This window comes from Peromyscus maniculatus, chromosome 20, assembly GCF_049852395.1.
Source record: "Peromyscus maniculatus bairdii isolate BWxNUB_F1_BW_parent chromosome 20, HU_Pman_BW_mat_3.1, whole genome shotgun sequence".
Taxonomy (NCBI): Eukaryota; Metazoa; Chordata; class Mammalia; order Rodentia; family Cricetidae; genus Peromyscus; species Peromyscus maniculatus.
Genome location: NC_134871.1, coordinates 72,086,365 through 72,109,983, shown reverse-complemented (window position 1 = coordinate 72,109,983; position 23,619 = coordinate 72,086,365). Strand labels below are relative to the sequence as shown.

At 56.9% G+C, this 23,619-nt stretch overlaps 1 protein-coding gene across 3 annotated transcripts; it reads left to right on the top strand.

Moving 5' to 3' along the window:
- Positions 1–667: 667 nt before the first annotated feature.
- Positions 668–22,581, top strand: Rarg (retinoic acid receptor gamma). 3 transcript variants are annotated; one of them, XM_016000409.3, is made up of 10 exons: positions 668–803; positions 1,565–1,622; positions 5,384–5,697; positions 16,516–16,664; positions 17,317–17,458; positions 18,110–18,270; positions 18,363–18,539; positions 18,769–18,973; positions 19,360–19,518; positions 21,297–22,581. In XM_016000409.3, the coding sequence occupies exons 3-10, from the start codon at positions 5,514–5,516 to the stop codon at positions 21,494–21,496; spliced, it is 1,377 nt and encodes a 458-aa protein (XP_015855895.1). In that variant the 5' UTR covers positions 668–803; positions 1,565–1,622; positions 5,384–5,513; the 3' UTR covers positions 21,497–22,581. The 3 variants fall into 3 exon arrangements, with proteins under 3 accessions (XP_015855895.1, XP_015855898.1, XP_006981914.1); XM_016000412.3 differs by lacking the exon at positions 668–803 and adding an exon at positions 901–1,077; XM_006981852.4 differs by lacking the exons at positions 668–803; positions 1,565–1,622; positions 5,384–5,697 and adding an exon at positions 12,052–12,415.
- The last annotated feature ends 1,038 nt before the right edge of the window (positions 22,582–23,619 follow it).

The following is a 23,619-nucleotide window of genomic DNA, read 5'->3' as shown; positions in this document are numbered from 1 at the left end:
GTTCCAAGGCCATAGGACTGAGAAGGCCGGGGTGCAGGGGGGAGGGGGGAAGGCTGCTTTGACCCACAGGTGGAGGCTAACTAAGGGGGCAGTGCCTTCTCCCCGGGCATCCTCCTGCTCCATCACCCCACGTCCTGGGAGTGTCCACGTCCCCCACTGCCTACCCTGGGAGAGATACCAGAGCCCGGCCTGGCAGAACACACGCGAGGCCGGAGGAGACAACTCAGTCTCCCCAAATGGCAGCGAAGGAGAAAGCGCCGGAGAGAAAGGGTTGGCATCACGGAGCCCGGGACACTGACCTCTGCCAGCTCTGCCCGGCCTCCGGGGATGGAGCCACGGAAGCCCAGCAAATGGGAGGGGCAGAGACCCAGGCGTCCTGGGCCGCCCCGCCCAGTCCCCCCCATCCACTCCCCCCCCCCCAGCCCCAGGGCACCGAGGAGGGAGCCGGGCAGGGGCAGGCGGCAGGGGAGGGAGGAGCGAGGGCGGGAGGGGGAGGAGGGAGCCGGGCAGGGAGGGAGGTGGGGGGGGGGTAGGGAGGGAGAAAAAGAAAGAAAATATTTTCCGTGTCCCCGCCTGCGGAGTCAGTGTGCGGTTTGGGAGAAAATGTGTCGGATATTTTGGGGCGGTCACGTGGGCGGGCGGGCTCCGAGAGGCCCCGGGATTGTCCCAGCCTAGAGCCGTGCCCCCCCCCGGGAGCCCCCCGTTACCGCGAGCCCCTAACACCTCGGCGCTCCATCCCCGAGACCGCCCGACGCCGGGACCTCGGGGCTCCGCGGCCTGCCTTCCCCCGCCCTCCCCTCCAGGTGAGTCAGGCGGGGAAGCCGGCTCGCCCGCCCGCCCGCCCGCCCGCTCGCCCGCCCTCCGGCCGCGGACGCCGGGGTCCTCCGCCGAAGTGAGCCCGGGGCGGGGGCGTCGGGAGCCTCGGGGGTCCTTTTCCTCCGGGGGTGGCCCGGCTGCGAGCCGGGCTTGCTAGGGAGCCTGCTGCCCCAACTTGGGAGTCAAGTCGTGACCTGGGAAGGGAAAGGGAAGATTTTAGGCAGACTGAGGATGAGCCGGGTTATCTGCTCTTGATTTTTGGTGAGTACTGGGGGGGGGAGCATTTGGGAAAGTCTCGGGCAAGCGAACCTGTCTTGCACTCGGGAATGTCAGAGAAGACGAGGTTCCCTCCGGTGAGAAAGGATGGCATTCTTCCACTCCCCGGGGGGTACTGACGGGTGGATCTGATGGTCCTAGTCCCCTTCCGCCAATGGAAGGGCACGTCTCTGCAGACGGACCAGGAAAGGGTCGAGCAAGTGGTCCTGGCTATCTGGGTCAGGAGCTGGGAGGAAAAGTGGTCTGTGGAGTTTGAACTGCAGGGTCAGGGTTCCCGCTGACCTATCCCTAGCTACACAAGTAAGCCAATGAAGTGTGTGTGTGGTGGTGTGTGTGGGGGGGGAGAGTTGGCTTTTTTGGAGTATTCTAGGGGGGAAGCCCCAATGGAACAAAGAGTTAGGACACCGGGGCAGGTTCGGGAGTCCTAGTCCTGGAGTGCCGCCGCTGACAGAGCTTCTCTTGTTTCCACCAGGTCCCCTCACCTCAGCCTGGCCCAGTATGTAGGAGGGAATCTCTGCAGAGGCCAGCGGGTAAGAATATGCCTAGTTGGTGGCCATAGGGAGGGAGCAGCAGGGATGTCTGAGGAGAGGACCCCAGGACAAAATGCTCTGATAGCACCCTCTTTTAGGGCTCCAGCCTGGGGCCGCTGGAATCCTACTCCTCAAAGGCTGAGGAAGCTCCTGCCCTTATGGTCGTTCTTCAAATACTGAGTTGAGGTTGAGGACCACAGCCATTGTCAGTGAGGAGGAGACTGGAGGGGGGGCAAAGGGGAGTGAGTGTGTGTGTGTCCAGGGTGCTCGAAGCTTGGGTATCCCAAACACCACACACACACACACACACACACACACACACACACACACAGTGACTGGGAGCTGGTAGGCAGCACAGGACACGCCCCCTGCAACCCCGGCACACCCCCACCTCTGGCTCAGAAAGCCACCTAACTGGCACCTCCAGTTCCCCCCTCTGCCCCACCCTGCCCGTGCCCTCTGATGCCCACACACATTCCACGGGCATTGCCTGCCTGCCTCCTGGGTACTGCCCCTCCCTGGGGCCAGTGTGTTAGAGGGAGGGCACCTGAGGATGAGAGGTGGGGAATGGAGGGGGTCTAGACTCCCCCAACCATGGCAGGGAGCCAGGGAAGCCGGGCTCACTGCGGTCTCCTGGAGAGCGGGCGGGCGGGCTGGGGGCTCAGGCTAGAGCAGAGGATGCCTGGGTTCTCCTCCGCCCATTCTGGAGATGGGGTCATGGAAAAAGGTGGTCGTGTTTATACAGAGGGGAGGGGGGCAGCGGGCGGAGAGCAGTTGACAAGAGCAGCTTTGTTCCAGGCTCTGGAGCGGGCATGGCAGCAGGGAGACGCCCCCCTCCATCCGGCAGCCCCCTTCATCCATGCCCTCCCCTCAACTCCACCTCATCTCTAAGAGAAGCAGCTTTGTAAGAACCCTTTCCCCAAGTCAGTTGCCCCGCCTTCCAGGCCACACCATCTGAGGTGGCATCCTGGAAGAGGGATGTGTCCTCTGACTTCTGCAGGTCCCCGAAGGACCCAGACAGTCAGGGCCCTCCTTTAGGATTTCCTTTCACTCTGTGCTACCTTCAGTTTCTTGCCGTCTTCTTTTACCTGGGACTGGAGCACACCGCCCCCCCCTTCCCAGAGAGGCCAGACTTGGGAGAGAGGAAGCTTTACTACCTTCCTTCCTCTTTACTTCCAAGTCTCCCCTCCCAGGAGGTTGAGGATGAAGGCCAGGGCCAGGGAGAGTTGGCTTGTCCTTTGCTTAACTCAGAGTATCCTTGGTGAGGACGAGGGGTGGGGGCCTGGGGGGCTGGGGAAGCTGAGCATCCCTCCCTGGTACCTCCTGTTGAAGCCCTGCCTTACCCTGGAGGTCTGTTTCCTATCTGTAGGTAAGATGCCATGACAAGGATTGCTGGCCTAGAGAACCTATTCCCAGTCTGTGCAGAATCTGGGGAAAAAACTGGGTTGGGGGTGATCTACTAGTTTATCGCTCTTGGCGTCGGAGGGGTTAATCCACCTGGAATGTAGCCCAGCCTGTTGAGCTATGGCTCAGGGGCCTTAGGGGCCCTGGACTCCTGGCTCTACCAGGGTTTAACTTGGGATGAGGACCTCATGGACGAGGGAAGGAAAAGGAGAAGGGTCCCGGAGGCTCGGAGTTAATACTTCAGGACTCTGGGGAGCACTGGGGTAAAGAGTTGGAGGGTCCTGGACCTATGGGTGGCACTGAGTGAGGAACAGGGGCTCCTTCACACATGGGAGCTGAGTGAAGGGCAGTGGTGTTGGGGTTTGAGTTCTTGTGATAGTTTATTCGGAGGAGTTTGGAGGTTGAGAGAGATGAGAGAGGAGGAAAAAGCAGAGATACAAAGAACAGCCAGAGATGCTGATCCTAGAAACAATTACTAATGGAAAGAGATGTAGACCTGCCTGTGGCCCACCTGTGGGATGCCATGCTGTGGTCCTCTGCCCTTCTTCATCCCGTGGGTTCTGGTTCCTGTAGCTCCTCTCCCAGCCCATGAACTTACATGGTAGATGGTTCTAGAGATTCTGAAGAGCTCCCCTGCCTTAACCGCAGCATTACCGTGGGAACCACAGGCCAGGCTGGGATTTCCCTGTCCTCTCTCTCAGGCTTCCCTTCTCCTGGGTTCAGGTTAAACATTTCTGGGGTGGGGAGAATCTATGTTAGAGGTAGGAAAGAATGTAGCAGAGTTTTCTGGGGGCCTAGAGAAAGAGGAGGAGGAAGAGGAGCAGCAGCACCAACTGAGGACGAGGAGGGGACTTTCTGGGATCGTAGTTATCTCAGAGTTCCACCAGCACCCCTGATTAAAAAGAGAGTGTAGAGGGCGTAGGGAGTGTAGGCTGACTGTGGGATGGTTGGCGACAGAGAAAGAGCTGGGAGGGGAAACAGAAGGAGCATTGAGGAAGACAGAAAGGAAATGATAATTAAAAAGAGGCATGCAGGAAGTGCAAGGTATGAAATATTGACGTAGCATTTAACACGTGCCCTACTGTATCTTAAACACTCGGAGAGTGATGAGTTATTGAACCCTCGAAACACCCTTACCACCAGGTGGGCCCTATTCTCAGATGGTAGATGGAGAAACTGAGGCACAGAGAGATGAAATGAGTCCTCCCAAGTCCCACAGCCACTAAGTGGGGACATCAATTCAGGGAGTTTGCATGTGACCATTGCACTGTACTCTTCGAAGCCACAGGACTCAGGAGTCACAGCAGAGATAGCACCTTGCTGCTGCCGAGGTGGTAGAGTTAGAATTGATTCATCTTTTATTTGTTTACTTTTTATTTGTTTGTTTGTTTATTTAATTTTGGTTTTTAGAGAAAGGGTTTCCCTGTGTAACAGTCCTGGCTGTCCTGGAACTCGCTATGTAGACCAGGCTGTCCTCCAACTCACAGAGATCCTCCTGCCTCTGCCTCTCGAGTGCTGGGATTAAAGGTGTGAACCACCACTACCACTGCTCCACTATTTTTTTTTTTTTTATTTTGAGGCAAGATCTTACCTCAAACTCAGAGAGATCTGCCTACCTCTGCCTCATGAGTGCTGAAATCAAAGGTATTAATTAGGGTTAAAGGTGAGCATCACCATACTCAGCTTGATTTTCCCCCCTTCCTGGTGCTGGGTATCAAGCCCAGGATGTTGCACTTGCTACATGCTAAGCAAGTGATCCACCACTGAGCTATAAATCCCCAGTCTGAGTGTTTGAATCTTGACTCCACATTTTTTTTTTTTTTTCTTTCGGGTTTTTCGAGATAGGATTTCTCTGTGTAGTTTTGGTGCCTGTCCTGGATCTCGCTCTGTAGACCAGGCTGGCCTCGAACTCACAGAGAGATCCGCCTGGCTCTGCCTCCCGAGTGCTGGGATTTAAAGCTGTGCGCCACTGCCACCTGGCCTTGACTCCACCTTTTAAAGCCATGTGACCTTAAGTCAGTCACTACATCTTAGTGTCCTCGGCTGTAATATGGGAGTAGTAAGTTCTCCTTCAAGGTACAGATGTGAGGATTAAAGGAGATGTCTAGTTGGGACGCCTCAGTCTAGGAATCTCCCCACCAGATGTTCTCAGATCGTTGTTCACCTCAGACACTCAGTTTACCCTTCCCTGAAGCCAAACTGAAGACTTCCTTAGCCTCTCTACAACTTTCTGCCCTACCCACTGATACTGCAAGTGCCCAAGCCAGGGTAATACAGGACCAGCTGAGGGAAGGTCATGTCCTTGGGCCTCAGAGTGGGTGTTGTCTTACTTTTCCTTTTTCTTTATTTCTTTCTAGGACCCTTGGAGACCCAGTGGGCAGGCCAGCCAGGGTGGGCACGGAGCCTCCCAGGCCAGGGCAGTGGGCATGGGCGGGGGCTGCAGCTGAAGACCACCCCCGCCCAAGGGATTCCCACACCGCCGCTGCCATGGCCACCAATAAGGAACGACTCTTTGCGACTGGTGCCCTGGGGCCTGGATCTGGTTACCCAGGAGCAGGCTTCCCCTTCGCCTTCCCAGGGGCACTCAGAGGGTCGCCACCATTTGAAATGCTGAGTCCTAGCTTCCGGGGCCTGGGCCAGCCTGACCTCCCCAAGGAGATGGCCTCTCTGTGTGAGTCTCAGGGGTCTCGGGGAATGAGGACAAATGGGTAGGGGGTGGTGTAGAAAATGGGCGCCCTTGTTGGAAAGGTGGACAGGGGATGCAAAGTCTGATTGATAGATTGGTGGTGTGTATGGGAGAGGGGTGGTGGGGGTGGGGTTGGACATGTTTTGAGAGTCTGTGAATGACAGTTCTGTTCAAATACGATCTCGAAGCAGAGGATCTAAAACTGCCTCCTGGGTCACCCGACTAGCAGAAGGGAACATGTTTGTATAGACACCTGAGGGTGAGCCTGGTGTCCTTCAAGGCTGCATGCCTTGGGAGGTGGAGGGAGACAGACAGGGACTAGAGAACTTGAGAAATCGGTCAGCTGGCTCTGTGATGAAGAGGAGAGATGGAGGTTCTGAGGCCGCAAATAGGCAAGGAATTTAGTGCCAGGTGCCTGAAGATGTGCGGGGCTGGAAACGTTCTTTTTTATTTTTTTTTATTTTTTGGTTTTTCGAGTCAGGGCTTCTCTGTGTAGTTTTGGTGTTTGTCCTGGATCTCGCTCTGTAGACCAGGCTGGCCTCGAACTCACAGAGATCCACCTGGCTCTGCCTGGTGGATGGGATGTGCTGGGATGTGAATGTGTGCCTTGCTGCCGCCGCCGCCAGGCTGGAAATGTTCTTAAAGGTTCTGAGGAGGACAGAAATAGCCTGATGACAAAGAGTTGGCTCTTGGTCCACAGAAAAATCTAGAACAGTGCAAGGGGTGCTCCAGAAGCGCCCTCCTCCTCAGCTCCGTGGTTCTGGACTTCTCCCCTCCCTCTAGGCCTGGAATAGTGCCCACACACTATGCAGATCCCTGCTTGTCCCCCAGGCCTGCCCTCCTTGCATTAAGTCTTTGCATGTTGACAGTGCGTAAGGCCTGAGTCTCCTTTCTCTCCCTGGGACCCTTTGATGATTGTCCCTCCTGACCAGGCCCTGACAGATGGGAGGTGGGGTGGAATGGGGTGCCTTGGCCTCTAGTTTCTGGCATAGGGGTCTGTGTATAATGTAAAGAGGTGTAAGAGAGCTTTACCTGGAGGGCAGAAATAGAGACAGAAAAAAAAGACAAAAAGATAAATTTCTCATTCTTTAGCTTGGCATGGTTGCTCACACCTTTAATTCCAGCACTCGAGAGGTAGGGGTAGGGATCTCTGAGTTCGAGACCAGCCTGCTCTGCAGAATGAGTTCCAGGACAGTTGGAGCTACCCAGAGAAACTCTGTCTCAAAAAAACAACAAAAAAAGATAGAGCTCTGAAGCTCAGTAGAAGAGGAGGGCCCTTGTCTGAGTCAGGGGGCACACCTGGAGGGCGTGTACATAGGGGGCCACACTGGGCTGGCAGCTCCACTGGACAGAGTGTGCTTATCAGGCAGTGTGTGTGTGTGTGTGTGTGTGTGTGTGTGTGTGTGTGTGCAGCATCTCCCAGACTGCTCATACACAGAACTCCAGTGTATGCAACAGTGTGCAGAATCAGGAGGTGTTCAGGAGGCCTCTGGTTTGGTGGGGACAGCCTTGTGGCATGGCTGTGGTTCAGCAGAGGTTACCATGGGGCATGCAGGGTGAGTGAGAGTACAGAGCTCTTTTTCTGAAACTTCTGCTAGACTCTTCTTCCATGTCATTCTATGAAATCCCCTGCACCAGGCAAGGGGAATAAGCCTGATCCACCGTGAATGGATTTCTTGCAGAGAATCATACACCTTAATCTCTTGGGACTTGAACTTTCCCAGGTTTTGTGGGAGGTAACTAAAGGAGCTGGAATGAAAAAGAAAGACGAGAAAGACAGTGGTAGAAGGAAGAATGCTCGGAGACATGGCCAGGACCCAGGGAAATTCTCCCTGTGCCCTCCTTGTACTCTGGATACGTGGAGATGGAGGTCAGGGTTCAAAGTGAGGTCAAGGAAGGAGAAAGTGCCAGGGTGAGGCTGTCCTGAAAGGCTGCTCTGAAGGATGGGAACTGCAAGGAGAAATCCCAGAGAAGAGTGAGCACGGGAAGGCAGTCCTGTCATAGAGGGTGTGGCGAGCTAGCATAGAGGGACAGGCCCAGGCAGGGAGGTAGCAGGTGGGGTGGGGAGGAGGGAAGGTCTGGGTCCAGACTGTGTGCTGGGGGTGGGGGGGGGATCCAGCTCCCAGTGGTAGTGCAGAGGAGAGGAATCCTGGAGTTTAGGGCACCTCCCTTGGTGGGAGAGTAGCTGGCAGAGGATGAGAGAGAGACAATCTCCCTTTCTTTGATTTGCTGTCCCCTTTTGGCTGTGATGATCTGTGTCATTCATAGGAGGGGTGGATTAGATTCATCGATTTGCTGCCACACCTACACTCACCTTGAATCTCTGTCTCCCATTCCATTCTCTCATACAACCCCCTCTCACGCAGGGTACGAAAGGATGGTTTAAGAAGGGGCTTCTCCTTGGGGGCTGGTTTCTGGATCTTATTGAAGAGTCAGCTCTCGGCACCTTGGGGGTATATATATCCCTGTTGAGAGGTCTTGCTCCACCTCTTAGGGCTCTCCTGGGGCCTCAGTGGGTGAGGCAGGCATCTTAGAACCCTGTGGTGGAGGAGGGAGGAGGGGAGAGGAGAGCATGTGCTGCTGGCTGAGCTAGGCAAGCATAGGCCTGTGTGCATGGAAAACAGGGGAGTGTATGGGCATGCGCACCTGTGTGTATGCATGCATGCATGCATGCGTGTGAATGAAAGGCGTTCTGTCTGTACCTCTGATATATTTGCTTTTCAAGACTACGGGGATAGAGTGTGGTCTTGAAGACCTGGCCCAGTCTGTCCTCCAAATGTTGTGGTGGTAATAACTTCCATGTCTGTGGGGCAGGGAGCCCAAACTCCACGGTCCTGAGTTACTTGGAGACTCTTGAAGGCCGGCTGGCACAAGGAGTCCCATTTAAACTGGAGATGCCCACTCCTGGACCGGAGGGGCAGCTAACTGTACAGGTGCAGACCCAGAGAGGGCCCAGGCACTGGGAGGAGAAAGCTCGGGCAGTGAGCTGTAGCAGTTGAAAGTGGCAGGCAGGCGGCAGCGAGGTCTCCTCCAGGAAAGAAACCCCAGTGGCTGCCTCTTTCCCCTCCCCTCCCAGTCTCTCCTCCTCGGGCTCCAACTCCAGCTCCAGGCCGACACAAACGGGGCTTTGATTGCAACAGGAAACCTCTCCGGCGGGGGGAGCCGAGCTTGCCGCCGCCGCTGGGGCCCAGGCGGCACCCCCCCCCTCTCCGGGCCCCCTACCCTGTCCCAGCCCCCATCCAGCCGAGAGTTCCTCGTGTCCTTGCTTTGGACCTCTCCCTTCCTTTCACACCTCCCTCTGCTACCCCCCCCTCCCTTCTGAAGACGGTCCTAGTGCTCTTCAGGTGGGACCTGTCCTGTAGGACCAACCCTCCTGGGCGGGGCCTACTTCGGTTTGAAATCGCCCTTCAGTTTTTGGAGTAAGGTTTTGGAAGAAAGGGAGTTACTAAAGCCAGAAGGATGCCAAGCCGGTGATCCTCAGACCTCATCTAGAGGGGGCAGGATGGGGAGAGGGAAGACTTAGCCGTCTCGCTCCCTGAACCTAGTCCTGGCCAAACTCAATCTTTGCCAGGGGCCGGTGGAGCTCCGAGGGGTGACCGGGCTGGGAGCTTTCTCGGTGGGGGAGGGGCGCATTCTTTGCCCCTGGGACCAAAGCTTTCCGAGGATCTCGCTGGGAGGGGGTGCACCCTAGTGGTGGGGACCATAGGGAAGGGGTGAGTCAGGCACCAGCCCCTCTTCATACCCCCACCAAGGCTGGCGGGGGAACATCTGGTTCCCATGAAATGCTAGAAGGGCTAATGGGTGTAATTGCTGCAATAAGGGGCGTGGGGGGGCGCTTTGGGGAAAAGAGGGGCACAACCCCCCCCCATTTTACTTCCAATCCCAGGCTGTACTGTGTCTTGAACAAGGAGCTGGGGTTGATGGGATGGATGTGCTGGCCTGGTACCCTAATGCCTGGTCCCGAGGCCCCTTTCCCAGCAAGGCTTTCGAAGCACACAGAGACGGGGTGATGAGGAGTGGGGTGCATCTGGTGAAGAGCAGGGGGGGCGGGCTTTTGAGAACTCCTGGCTTCCTGGAGCCCTCCCCCTACTCTTGTGCCCTCCTCCCAACCCCCTCCCTGTGGCCTGGCCACTTCTGGTTCTAATTACCAACCAGGCAGGCCTGACTTAATTGGGACCTTTCAGATTTCGGAGGGGGAAGGGGAACTTACAAGCCCGGAGTTGACTCGCCAAGGCCTTTTTCTCCTTGTCTTTTGGGGGTACTCTTCCTTTTCTACGTTTTGCCTACTGGCCCTGCTCCAACCCAGGCACTTATCCCCCTTTTTGTGGTGGGATGGGGTGTGCGGTTGGGTTCAGAAATGGAGCGCTAGGGTCGGGTCACGAAGGGAAAAGTTCACACTAGGTTGGAGAGATCTCGTCTTCCGTTTCATCCCTGCAAGCTCCCAGCTTGCCCGTCCGTCCACCCCAGCCCACCGTCGCCATCCGCACTTGAGGCCCTCCTCCCCAGCCCTGCCCCCCCCCCCGAGTCCCTGGCAGCCACCCGGCCCCCCTCCCCCGCTCCCTCCCTCTTTGCCTACTCTGGCACCCCTTCCTGCTTTTTATTCTTCCAGCAGGCGCCCCACTCTCTCAGCACCCCAGTGCGACCCCGACTCGGTACAGCAGATTCTTAGAAAAGTGCGCCCCGCCCTGGCTGAGCCACAGCCGCCGCCGGGCGGGGGAAGGGGGTCGGGCCGGGCGCCGCTCCCGCTCCCGGGCGCTCCCCGTGTGAGCGGTGCTGACAGAGCCGGCTGGGCCGGCCCGCCGGGCGGGCGGGCGGGCGGCCGGCGGGCGGGCGGGGCGCGGGGGAGGGGGCGGTTTCCGGGAGTCGCCGCCGCCACTGGCCTTGTCCCAGGGCCAGGGTCCCCGATCCGAGGCGGCCTGGCAAGGGCCAGCTTCTGACGTGGCCAACCCTCATCCTCGGCTCCCGGCGAGGGCGCCCCCCGTGGGGGGGGGCGCTCCAGGTGGCACCGAGGGAGGAGGGGCAGCTCTTTTCCTATGGTGGGGGTAAATAAAAGTGACCCCAAGCAGTGGGGTGACCAGCGGGGCAGTTACGGCGGAGGAGGGCCTGTAGCACAGTGCAAACCCGGGGTAGAGGCAGTTGTCATGGGGTGGGGATGGGGGGGTAGGGGCAGTTTCGTCTGAGCCGCAGCCCGGCACACTGTAGGGACAGTTCAGGGGGTAGTTTGGCGTTCCAGAAGTGAAGTCAGGTTCCGGGAGAGGGCATGGAGGGGGGCAGTCGAGGCACTTTGGGAGTGTCAGTCGCGGGATAGAGCTTCGGGGACTTGGAGGGAGGCGGCCCAGCCCTCGGCGGCGGCGGCGGCGGAGGAAGGATAGCCGGAGCTAGGAGGGGTAGACTCTCCGCTGCGCGGGAGGGGGCGGGACGGGGTGGGGGGGGGACTCCGCTGCGGAGCTGGCGACGGCCTGGGCGGGGTGGGGCGGGGCCGGGTCAGGAGGAGGTGAGCGCGCCCGGCCACCCGCCCCGAGGGGGGTTCCCGGAGAGTTCACCGCGGGAGCGCGCTCTGGCCCTTGGACCGGGGGTGGGAAGGACGGGAAGGAAGGAGGCGGCCGCGCGCGCCCAGCCGCAGGAATGCAGCGTTCGGCTCCCAGGCGCGCGCGCGCGCGTCGGAGCGAGAGAGAGAGGGCGCGCGCGCGCGCAGAGGGAGAAGGAGGAGGAGGAGGAGCCGGGCCTGGGAATGAGGGGGGTGGAGGAGGAGGTAAGGCAGGTCCTCCGGCTCTGGAGAGCAGCGGCGCGCGGGCATTTCAAGGTTCCCCTCTACGCAGGCATCCTTAACACTCTTTGCTTGTGTTGACTTGTATGCCCGGGGAAAGGGTCGAAGGGAGGGGAAGACGCTGTGAAAGGAAATGCGTGCGTTTGGTTCCTCCACTCCTTCCCCCATCCCAACCTGGGCACGCGCCTGAGTGCAAATGCGTGCAAAGCCTCCGGACTGTGGAGAGAACAGGATTGCAAGCATTTCCCGGAGCCAGGTGTATTTGCACAAATTCGGGCACCTATGAATTTATGTGGGTGCAGATATGCTTGTTCACTATTGCACATTTGCAGGTTTGTGTTGCCTGCCAAAATAAACGCATGCACAGATGTATGTCTAAGCAAGCGCGCGCGCCGCTCAGCGCGTAGATGTATGTGACTGTGTATGTGCTCCACTCCCCGCTCTGCTCATCTCGGTGCCCGGCCCCCTTCGCTCTCGAAGCCCCACCCCCATCCCTCCAGGCTCCGCTTTTACAAAAGGTCTCCACAGTGCTTGCTGCCCAGGCACCCTAAGTGAGCCAGGCCGAGGCAGAAGCTGCTGCTTCGCCTTCGTGCCCCGCCCAGTCCCTTTCCCTTGCTGGGGATCCCCCTCTTCCCCGCCCACCCCTTACCCCCCATGCATCTCAGCGCCCTATGCTAGCCCTCCCCCTCCCCCCTCCAGGAGCAGGGCGCTGCGGGGGGAGGAGGGGGAATGGGCTGCGGGTCCTTGGTATTCTAGCACCCAGTTTCTCTCCAAGCCGGGTCGCGATGTACGACTGCATGGAATCGTTTGCCCCGGGCCCGCGACGGCTGTATGGGGCCGCCGGGCCCGGGGCGGGCTTGCTACGCAGAGCCACCGGCAGCTCCTGTTTCGCCGGACTTGAGTCTTTTGCCTGGGCGCAACCTGCCAGTCTACAATGTAGGTATTCGAGTTTGGGGGGTCGGGTATTGGGTGCACGAGAAGCTGGTGCTTACTATTTCCGTATGTAAAGTTTGGAGCCGGGGTGCAGGCGGGTGTTCTGGTCCTTTCTATGTGAGGTACTGGCCCTTTAAACATGAGGGCCTCCGAGTCCGTCTCCTTTGCGTGAGTGCTGTCGTGTTTGGAGTTGTGTGTGGTTTTGATGGTGGATATTTAGCCAGTGCTTTGGTTGACGCCACTCCCGAGTCCCTGAGGATAGGAGAGACGGATGTATATTGCTAGTGTGTCCTTGAGTCTTTAGTCTCGGAGGGATATGGCTCCCTGGTCCAGGGGTGGCGTTTGTAAAGTCCATGCGGGAAGTTAGGAGCATTAAAAAAAAAAAAAAAATCACAGAGCCTGTGAATCCCTGGCTTGTTCAGACCTTTGCCTAGGGAATGTGGGTGTGGAGCAGGGGGTCTCTCTATCCACTGACACCCCCCGAGCCGGGGTTGGCAGATGTGCGTGGCCCAGTGTGGGGATGTTTGTGGCGTGAGGTCGGGAGGGCGTGTGCCTTGCGTGGCTGCGGGGGCGGTTTTGGAAAGTGCTGTGTTCTAGAGAGCATCCTGTGTGCTCTGCTTGTGGGGTGCAAGGAGTGTGCACGGAAGAGCGAGAAAGCTGGATTCTGTGTTTATCCTCATTAAAACAAACAAACAAAAAACTGGAAGCGTGTATTCGGTTGTCTTGACAGATGACTTTTTTCCCCCCTATGGTTCCAACACACAACTTCAGCAGGAAGCAAAAAGTTTAAAGCCAAGTGTATGGAGTGGGGAGTGGTCTGGAAGTGACAGCCGGTAGGGGAGAACAATCCTAAGGCCCCCAAATATACATCTTTCCCTTCTCTGTAATGGGAGATGCCAGGCATGGGGCCCTGGAACCCCTTTCCAGAGCGGTAATAAAAAGCTGGGGACTGAGAGGCAGTAAAAATAAAGTCCAGATGAGAAGCGGCTTTGAAGCCTGGGCCACAGGGGCCTGGCGGGGGTGGGCTGTGAGAAGGGGCTGGGATAGGAGCCTGGAACACCCCCAGATTTACTGGGAGTTGGCACTGCTCTCGCAGCCCGGGTACGGATGACTGCAGACCTAGGCTCGGCTCGGGGGCACTCTGGGAAGGGGCGGGCGGCGGGCGGGGTGGCTGGCGCTGGGGGAGTGCGCACGCCGGGTCACTGAGCCCCGCCAACGCGCCTCGCTCCTTGGCACTCGGCAGCGCTGTTTACAAGTTCAGATTTTTTTTTTTTTTTTTTTGTTCCAGGGCAGAGCTGCTCAGATTTAACAACTGGGAGAGTGGAAAAGGGAGGTAGCAGACAGGAGACTGTATTGGGATTGGGTGGGATAAGAACTGAAGTGTGCTATTTAAAGGGTGAGAAAACATGGTACTAATACATTGCACCAGATTTCTGTGAATTCTTAACCTTGTCATGCCCAATATAATGGGGGGTTGGGCACACTGGTTTGAGGTGGAGAGATCTTGGGGTGGGGGTTGGCCGCAGGAGCCTGGGCAGGGGGACCATTTCGACCCCTGGGATGTTTGGGCTTGGTAGTTCCATGTTTTTGCATTTTAGCTTGTGCCAGTAAGTTTAGCCAATAAGGGTCCTGGTAGGCACACAAAACCAACCGCGGGCCTCCTGCCACACTCTCAGAGAGGAAAAGCGGTGTGGAGCAGAGCTGGATGGTACGTTTGTGACATTTGGACGGGGACTTTGGTGTCCTGGTGGTGTGCTGGCTGACTGTGGTGTTTCTATGGTGGTGGAGCTGTTGGCTGGTATATGTGTCGCCCGGTGTTGGGTGTGCTCCACCTACATGGAGAAGTGTGGCTTGATGTCTGAGTTCCTCTGTTGAGAGGTCTGGCCCTAGCTAAGGAGCCCACAGTCAGTCTGCCTGCTCTTGTGTCTGTGTGTCTTCACACAAAAGTGTGTCTTCAAGGAGATGTGTGCTAGCTAGATTGTGAGTCCAGGCGGCTCAGCTCTGGGCCTCGCAGCTGGGAGCGTTTACAGCCGGTTATAAAGAGTTTGTTTGAAGCTCCGCTCAGCCTGGCCAGGAATTTCCTCAATTTCAGCAATTTGGGCTTTAAAAGGAGAAAACCCCAGAGCCCACCCCCTCCTCCTCGGCAGGGGCCCCTTCCTAGCCTAGGAACTGCATCCCAACGTAGAGGTCTCCGCTTGGGGTTGAAGAGGGGGATCACCCTGCTTCCCAGGAGACCCTGTTAGCATTTTAGCTCTCCCCACCCACAGTGACCTCAGAGCCATCGGGTTGAGTTTTAGGATACAGGGGGCAGGGATGTATGTGCCAGAGGGGTGTCCAGAGTGGGCCACGGTACCACTCAGATGGGAGAAGCTGCCCAAGGGCAGGCTCTCCAGGGCCTGCCGTCTTATAATTGGCTGGTGCTACCCCATGCCAGTCTGACCGCACCCAGGCCTTGCGCAAGAGAGGAAATGAGGAAATGGGGTAGTGCTCTGTGGGCAGGGAGGGCGTCAGCCTAGGAGAGAGTACCACCCCACGCACAGGCCTGTGGGCAAGGCACATGCTCTGGGGACCCCGGGATGGGCCTGAAAGAGCAAGAACCCGAGAGGCATTCCAGTCCTTCCCACGCCTCTCAGCACCTACGGCACAGGCAGCCCTGCCCCCAGTCTTGAATAAACTCCCAGCACCCTTCTGCCCCCACTCCTTTCGGGGGATCTAAAGCCATCGTGGTTCTTATGCTAATGGAGTATGTGGGGGTGGGGTGGGGGGTGGGGAGGGCTTCCCTCTTTGTAAGGTGGGTGGAGCTGGTCTGGAACCCTAGCTTTTGGGCCTCCCCCTCAGTGCCTTGGGTCAGATGGACTTGTGGCCAGGTGGGCTACCGAGGGTGGGAGGAAGGACTGGCACTGGTTCAGGGGTCACTGAAGGTGACTTCAGTCACTGCTTCCAGTCGCCTGGGCCTTCCAAATGTGGGCCACAGGTCCTGCAGGCTGAGTAATTTTCAAATGCCCTGAGCCTCTGAGGATGAGCCCCACACTCGCACAGCCTGTGGCATGTACCTATCAGCCTCCCCTATAAAGTGTGGGCTCCCCCTACTCTGGGCCTAGGCTAAGACTCCTTACAAACTGCAGTTGCTGTTTCCTGAGGCCGTTCAGGAGTGAAGCCTGGCCCAGAGTGAGTCTGGGATAGCTAGCTCCCTTCCCCCTCGGGCTCTGTTTACCCTAGGTCACCTGACTCTCTGCTTACCCCAAACTGCTCCTAGACCTAAGGATCTGAGCAAATACCTGTCTCCCTCCAGCCTCTTTCACCAAAGGCCACTTAGCTCTGGTCCGAGGACCTGAGAGCCTCGTCTCTGCTGGCAGCTGGCAGCGTGAAACCGAGCTGCACGCTCTGCTGGTAATGCTTCCCCTCTGACCCTGAGGAGTCTTTCAGGAGTGAATGAAATGAATGAAGTCACTCAGCCAGGTGCCAGCTGTAGGTGGCCTCCACATCTGCTGCCCCCCCCCCATTGTTCCCAAAGGCTGAGGATGGTGGATCTCAACGTTACCAGAGTGACAGGGAGTGAGCCCTAACCCCTTCCACTCTCTGCCTTTTTAAATGTGTGTGGGTGTTTGCCTGTGTGTATTTCATGTAGTGTGTGTGTGCCTGGTGCCTACAGACCAGAAGAGGGAGTTGGATCCCCTGGAACTGGAGTTACAGATGGTTGTACACCACTGTGTAGATGCTGGGAATTGAACACCCGGTCTCCAGAAGAGCTGCCAGTGCTCTTAACCACTGAGTCATCTCTCCAGCTTTATGACTGGGGAAACAGAAGCAGAGAAGTTAACTTCTAGGTTGGCCTTGGTCTGGAATTTGGAGAAATGAGCATTTAACGTAGAAGAATTGGCCAGGTGGGGGTTGAGGGGGTGGGGGTGGGCTGAGGGTGGGGGCCTGAAATCCTGACGAGCTGCAATGACAGTGGCCGCCTGGCCTTTCTGGTGGGGGGGGGGAGGGTACCTGCTAAGGGCTTTGGCACAGTGGTGACTGCAGCCGTCACCAGCAGGTTCAAAGGAAGAGAGGTCATTCGGTGAGGTGCTTCTGCTGACCTTCTCCTACTGGTTTTCCCCCAGCGGTGGAGACACAGAGCACCAGCTCAGAGGAGATGGTGCCCAGCTCTCCCTCACCACCCCCACCACCTCGGGTCTATAAGCCATGCTTCGTATGCAACGACAAGTCCTCCGGCTACCACTATGGGGTCAGCTCCTGTGAAGGCTGCAAGGTGTGTATGTGGTGGGGAGGACGGGCGGAGGACTCAGAGTCACCCGCAAGGGGTAAGGTCAGAGGTGGGTGGGTACACAGGCGAGGAATACAGCCCCGGAGGCAGATGCTTGCTTAGCACACGCGGAACCTCAGCAGCACGTAAAAGAGAACCTCTTATCAAAAACAGTATTATGCAGGGGGCACCCCCACCTTTAGCTGGGTTAGTAGGAAAGGTGTTTGGTGCCAAGGCTGACACCTGAGTTTTATCCCCAGGGGCCCACGTGTAGCGGAAGGGAAAAGTAGCTATTCTGACTTCTACTGGCACCCTGGGGTTACACATGCACCCCGCACCCCCTAACACATGCAAAATAAATAAATATAATGCAAAAATATTTTAAAGACGGGGGCGGGGGCACGTGCTGTGTTCACTTGAGTTTTGTGCATGGATGATTGACAGATTGGGTGATGTGCTGAGGTGGTAGCTCGGTGGTAGAATGCTTGCCGGCATGCAGAAGGCCCAGGCTTCAGTCACTCTCCGGCCGGCACTCCTCTCGCCATAAACAAACAAACAAAATGGACTGGGTCAGGCCTAGGGCCACCTGTACTGTTTGAGGAACTCTGGTATTCCCAGCATCCCGGCTCAGTGACATTCCTCCTGCTCCCAAATGTAGGGCTTCTTCAGACGCAGTATCCAGAAAAACATGGTGTATACATGTCACCGCGACAAAAACTGTATCATCAACAAGGTCACCAGGAATCGCTGCCAGTACTGCCGGCTACAGAAGTGTTTCGAAGTGGGCATGTCCAAGGAAGGTAGGCTCTGTCGCATCCCGTCCCTTCCGGTGGCCTCCCCGTTGCTGCCCAGGCTCCCTGACTCTGAGACCTGGCCTGCCCCGTAGCCGCCTCCTTCTACAAGACCAGTCCTGTTAGATTCATCCTTAGGCCACAGCCCTTGGCCATCCTCCCCTCTCTCGGCCATTCTTCTGAAACCTGGACACGAGGGTTTCTCTTCCTTCTGTCTGGTGGGGCAGGAGGGTTGGTCTGGCCCCTCCCCTCCTCCTCCTCGGTTCTTTCACAGGACAGATCCTGAGATGGCTCCCGGCTGGCCCCTCCTTTCCATCCCCCACCACCACCATTGTGCTGCCAAGGCTATAAGTGGATATCCTGCCTGCATATCCTGCCCCCCCACAACCCCCAGCTCCTGCAGGGCAACCGGAAGGGCAGGATGGAGCCGAATTGGCCTGGGGAGGGAGCATGACTGCAGGCCCTGGGTGGGGCTGGGGCAAAGCAGCCTGGAAATGGGAGTTTATGTCGGAGATAGGGAAATTAAGGCACTAATTAGGGTTCCAGGGAAGAAATATATATTCCTACTGAGAACTGAGCACATTAAGCTAGGGCGAGAGAGGACATCCAAAAGGCGACTGAGGGTCCTGACCCTCCCCTCCCTTTACCTCCAACTCCAAGCTGTAAGGAATGACCGAAACAAGAAGAAGAAAGAGGTGAAGGAGGAGGGCTCACCCGACAGCTATGAACTGAGTCCACAGTTAGAAGAACTCATCACCAAGGTCAGCAAAGCCCACCAGGAGACTTTCCCCTCGCTCTGCCAGCTGGGCAAGTACACCACGGTGAGGAGTGGACAGAGCCTGGGTGAGATTGGGCGGGGCAGGCAGGGGGAGCCTTCCCGTAGGAACTCATCTCCCCCCCCCCCTCCCCGCAGAACTCCAGTGCGGATCACCGGGTCCAGCTGGACCTGGGGCTGTGGGACAAGTTCAGCGAGCTGGCCACCAAGTGCATCATCAAGATCGTGGAGTTTGCTAAGCGGTTGCCGGGCTTTACGGGGCTCAGCATTGCTGACCAGATCACCCTGCTCAAGGCCGCCTGCCTGGACATCCTAGTGAGTGAGGCCCACGGGTTCTGGGCCATTTTCTGCCACCACCGCGCTTCTCCTCTACCTAAGATCCTTTTGTCTTGGTCTTTGCCTCCTGGCTCATCTAACCTCCCCTTCCCAATCTCCTGTCTTACTCCTTGGGTTCAGGCTTTCCTTACTGGGAACCAAACTCACTCAGGAACTCGTCCTCAGGGGCAGCACTAACCGTTGTCCTTACCTCCCCCGCAACCTCCAGATGCTGCGAATCTGTACAAGGTATACCCCAGAGCAAGACACCATGACGTTCTCGGACGGGCTGACCCTGAACCGCACCCAGATGCACAATGCTGGCTTTGGGCCCCTCACAGACCTCGTCTTTGCCTTTGCTGGGCAGCTCCTGCCCCTGGAGATGGATGACACGGAGACGGGGCTGCTCAGTGCCATCTGCCTGATCTGTGGAGGTGCGGGGGCGCCCCCTGGTGTCTGTATGGGCTCCCTTTCTCACCACACTCCATCCACATGAGGGTCTCTTCCTGTGGGATTGTCACCAGTGACCCCATCCCACAGACTTCCTCAGATCGTGTATATCTTTGCTGGCTAACCAAGCTAAGGACAAAAGGAGGCAGAGTTCAGGGGACTCAGGAACCCTGGCCACAGTGCCGAGAGGGGAATCTAATAGAAGAATCTAACCCAGAGCAAGGTCCTTGCTGAGTGGTTAAAGGTACAGGCAGGCCTTACGTCAGGGGAGATAACCTGGAGGGCTTGGGGACCACAGTGAAGGGGCTGATGAGACAGTCTGACTCTGAGGCCGTGTCCTTCCCTGTCTCATTCTATTGTCCTTGTATAGACCGCATGGACTTGGAGGAACCTGAGAAGGTGGATAAGCTGCAGGAGCCTTTGCTGGAAGCCCTGAGGCTTTATGCCCGGCGACGGAGACCCAGCCAACCCTACATGTTTCCAAGGATGCTTATGAAAATCACCGACCTCCGGGGCATCAGCACCAAGGGTTAGTTATGAGTCAGCCCCCTTCCCAGATCTGCAGGTCTCCTGAGTCACACAGGTGGGCAGGCACAGGCAGGAAGAGGCAGGGACTGAGAACCCAGTGAACTCCTAGCTCGACTGTATCCTTCCGGGGAGATTTGAGACAAATTCTTTTCTGTTTTGGTTTGGTTACTGGTGTGTGTGTGTGTGTGTGTGTGTGTGTGTGTGTGTGTCTATGTGTATGTGTCTCTGTGTGTGTCTGTGTGTGTCTCTGTGTATATTGCCAGGGGTAGAACCCTAGGCGATCACTCTATGCATAGTGACACCCCAGTCAGCCCTCCTTATTTTTCTGTTTGGAAACTGGGTGGGCTAAACTTAATCCTACCTCAAAAGCTTATCATAAAAACTAAATTAACTCACTACATGATATACTTAGAGACTGGAATTAAGAACCTGATGGGTGGTAGTTCATGCATGTCATTTCAGCATTAGAGAGGCTGAGGCAGGAGGATTACTTTGAGCTGATGAGTTCAAGGCTAGCCTGGACATTTCCATCATCACAGGGAGTTCCCTCGGGCAGTGCTGGCTCAGAAGGGTGCCTGTAACATCACGAGTGCTTGATAAACATTACTGGTTATAAAAGTTATTAAGAGCCAGCCTTGGAACGGCCGGAAAGCTCTGGATATTAGAACCTGACTGCTGTGCTCTGTCATGGGGCTCGAAGTAGCATGCAGTGTGGTCTTCAAAAAGTTTATTTGTTTATTGTTTATGGTGGGGCGTTCTTGTCATTGTATGATGTAGAGGTCAGAGGGTAACTCACAGGAGTCAGCTCTCCCTTCACACAGTAGGTCCTTGGGTTGCCAGGCTCAGTTACAAATGCTTTTACTCACTGAGCTATTAAACTGGCCCTAAAAACGTGTTACTCATTGTGTGTGCAGACGTGTGTGCCACAGTACGTGTGTGGAGGTCAGAAGACAGCTCTGTAGAGTTGGTTCTCTCCTCTCACCTCTCTGTAGGTTCTTGGAACAAACTTAGGTTGTTGGGCTTGGGCTTGTGTGAGCATATTATCCCCGAGCCGTCTGCCAATCGCACAAACCCACAGTGCAGTTTTGAAAAGAAGCCGGGTGGTGGGGTGGTGCACGCCTTTAACCCCAGCACTCGGGAGGCAGAGGCAGGTGGATCTCTGTGAGTTCGAGGCCAGCCTGGTCTACAGAGCGAGTTCCAGGACAGCTAGGGCTACACAGAGAAACCGTGTCTCAGGAAATCAAAAAGAAAGAAAGAAAGAAAAAAGAAGACACCCCGAAAACTGGTGGTACATGCCTGTAATTCCAACACGCAGAGGCAGGAGGATTGCTTCAAGTTCAAGGCCAGCCAGAGCAATATAGCAAGCTGAAGCTGCTTGCTTTGGCATTGACCTCTAACCCCAAGGACAGCTGTAGGTTTGAGGTTAGCTGACAGAATTCCAAGAGAGCTAGGGCTACATAGTAAGATCCTGTCTCTAAAAAAAGAGCAAAGAAGAAGAGAAAGCCTGAAATAATGAGGCAGATAGGCAGCAGGCTGGGTAATGTTCAGGTAGAAGCTCTGGGCAGGGTAAGGGCACCTAGGAACCACACGGAAAGAGAGAGAGAACTAGGTACCGAGGGTAATGGCACCTAGGAACCACACGGAAGGAGAGGGAGAACTAGGTACCGAGAAGTGATAACGCCTGAGCCGGGAACACTTGTGAGTCAATTCAAGGAAGGTTGGGGCAGGGCTCTGCCCATGTGCTTCTGCTCTTCCAAGCTTCTTCACTTCTCTTTGTAGGAGCAGAAAGGGCCATTACTCTGAAGATGGAGATTCCAGGCCCGATGCCCCCCCTGATCCGAGAGATGCTGGAGAACCCTGAAATGTTTGAGGACGACTCCTCGAAGCCTGGCCCCCAACCCAAGGCTTCCAGTGAGGATGAAGCTCCAGGCGGCCAGGGCGAAAGGGGCCAAAGTCCCCCACCTGACCAGGGCCCCTGACCTACCCCACTGTGGGGCTGGGCTCCAGGCAGCAGACTGACCATTCCCCAGACGCCACCAGTGACTGGGGGAGGACCTGCCCTGCCCACTCCCCACCTTTCCGATGAGCTCATTGTTTTGCCAAAGTTTCTAGGGGTGCCTGTGTTCATCCCTGTCCTGTTCTAACTGGCTCCCTCTACAGTCCTGGAGGACTGCCTTGCACCTCCCAGAAGAACCGGAGAAGGGGTGAGCCTGGGTCTGGACTCTTAAAAAAATCTCAGCACTGCCTTTCAGATTCAGGCTGCAGGCTCCCCAGGCAGGAGGAAGCCCTGCCTTCCCACAGCCCCTTCCTCTGCCGGTGCTTGGGCCTCTGGGAGCAAACACTAGAGACCAAAAGGGGAGCCCTCAAGGAGGGCTGAGCCCACCCTTGTGCCCTGCCCTGGGTGCCCAGTGCTGTGTGATGCCCCTGCCGAGCACCCTGCCCCTGGGCTCCATGATCCTGCCAGGTGTAGGGCAGGCTGGACCCTGCATTTCTGGGGTGGGGCCTGAGGGTGAAGGGAGACGTGTAAGCCCTTCCTGGACCTCTCCGCTGAGGTACAGCACTCGTCCTGGGCCCTCCATTTTACAAGCCCCTCCCTCTGCCCCCCCACCCCCGTCTCGTGCCTTGGCCTCCTGCCCCCATCTCAGCCACCAGGCAGGGACCCTCCTACACTACAGAGGGGCCAGGGATCCCTCTCCTAGTGCCTTCTACCCGTGACCCCCCAGAGCAGCTTGGCCCGGGGAGGGGAGATGCTGCTTAGCTGATCCCACCCTGACCCAGAGGAAGCCTCTATTTATTTATTAGCTTTTGTTTACACCCTGGAATGACCCCTTCCTCCCGGGGGTCTTGGGAGGGGGAGCCCAGGGCCTCCGTGACCCCTCCCTTCTTCCCCCAAGCCCCCCCTTTGTATTTAGCTGCCAAATAAGATTCCTGCAGGCTCCCCCTTTTCTCTGGGGGGTCAGGGTGCTGTCCCCTCCCCTCTGTTTACATCTCCCCTCCCACCCACCCCGCTGTATCGCATATTGCTGAGTTTTCTATTTTTGCAAAATAAAGTGATGGAAACTCATGGGACGTGGTTCCCTCTAGGCCAAGTCGCCAAGTCAGGGAAGTGACCTGCTGACCTGGAGCAGGAGCTGGGTGGGGCGGTAGAGCTGCTAATGGACTTTATAGTTTTCTTAGGGGGGCAAAGACAATAACAAAACGTGTTAGGTAGCAGTAGCAAGGAAGGGCCGGGAGGGAGCTGCAGGGGCCCACTCTGAATGTTAGGCCTCCCCCAGCCACCAGTGAGTTCTTACCTTTGGTGGGATCCTAAGGGGCTCATGACGGCTAAGTGTGTATTTGCTCTCTCTGGACGGCATCTCCTGAAGTTTCATGTGGTTGGAACGGTTGTCCCTAGGCTTGGAAGAGAACCACAGCTCCACATCTAAGCTGCAGTGGATTTAGGGTTTGTTGGTTTGTCTGTTTGAAACAGGGTCTCACTGTACCTCAAACTGGCCTTCAACTAATAATCCTCCTACCTCACCCTCCTGAATGTTGTGATTGCAGGCCGGAGCCGCCGCTTCTGGCTCGGCAGCGATTGAACTGGCTCTTAGGGGGCTCGGGCATCCTCGGTGCCCACACCATCACCTTGTGACCCACTCACTCGAGGCTTCTCTCCCCCCTGCCACCCCCGCTCCTTCCACGGCCCTCCGGTCACTTTGTCTCCTAATGTTCTCTACCTTCTGCAGACCTTAACTCTACCCCACGCCTTTGGAAGACCGGCGCCCTCTGCCCCTTGCCCTCTGCCCTCTGCCCTCTGCCCCTTGCCCTCTGTGGTTCCTCCGACAGCCCCCAGCTCTGCCTTGGGACAGTGCTGTCCTACCTTGCTCTTGGATCTCTTCACCAGTGACCTGAGCATATGGGAAGGAGGTGGGTGTGGGGCAGGGGAGGCCAGAGAGGAGGGGGAAAAGCAGAAGAAGAAAGTGAAAGAAGATTCAGAGGAAACCACAGGGCCAGGGGAAAAGAGGGCATTGTCATGGTAACCACTGGTCGAGGGGGAGGGCAGAAGGTCTGGCTGTCCCACAGCCCGGAGCCTGCTAAGGCTCACCCAGAGGGGCACCTCCGG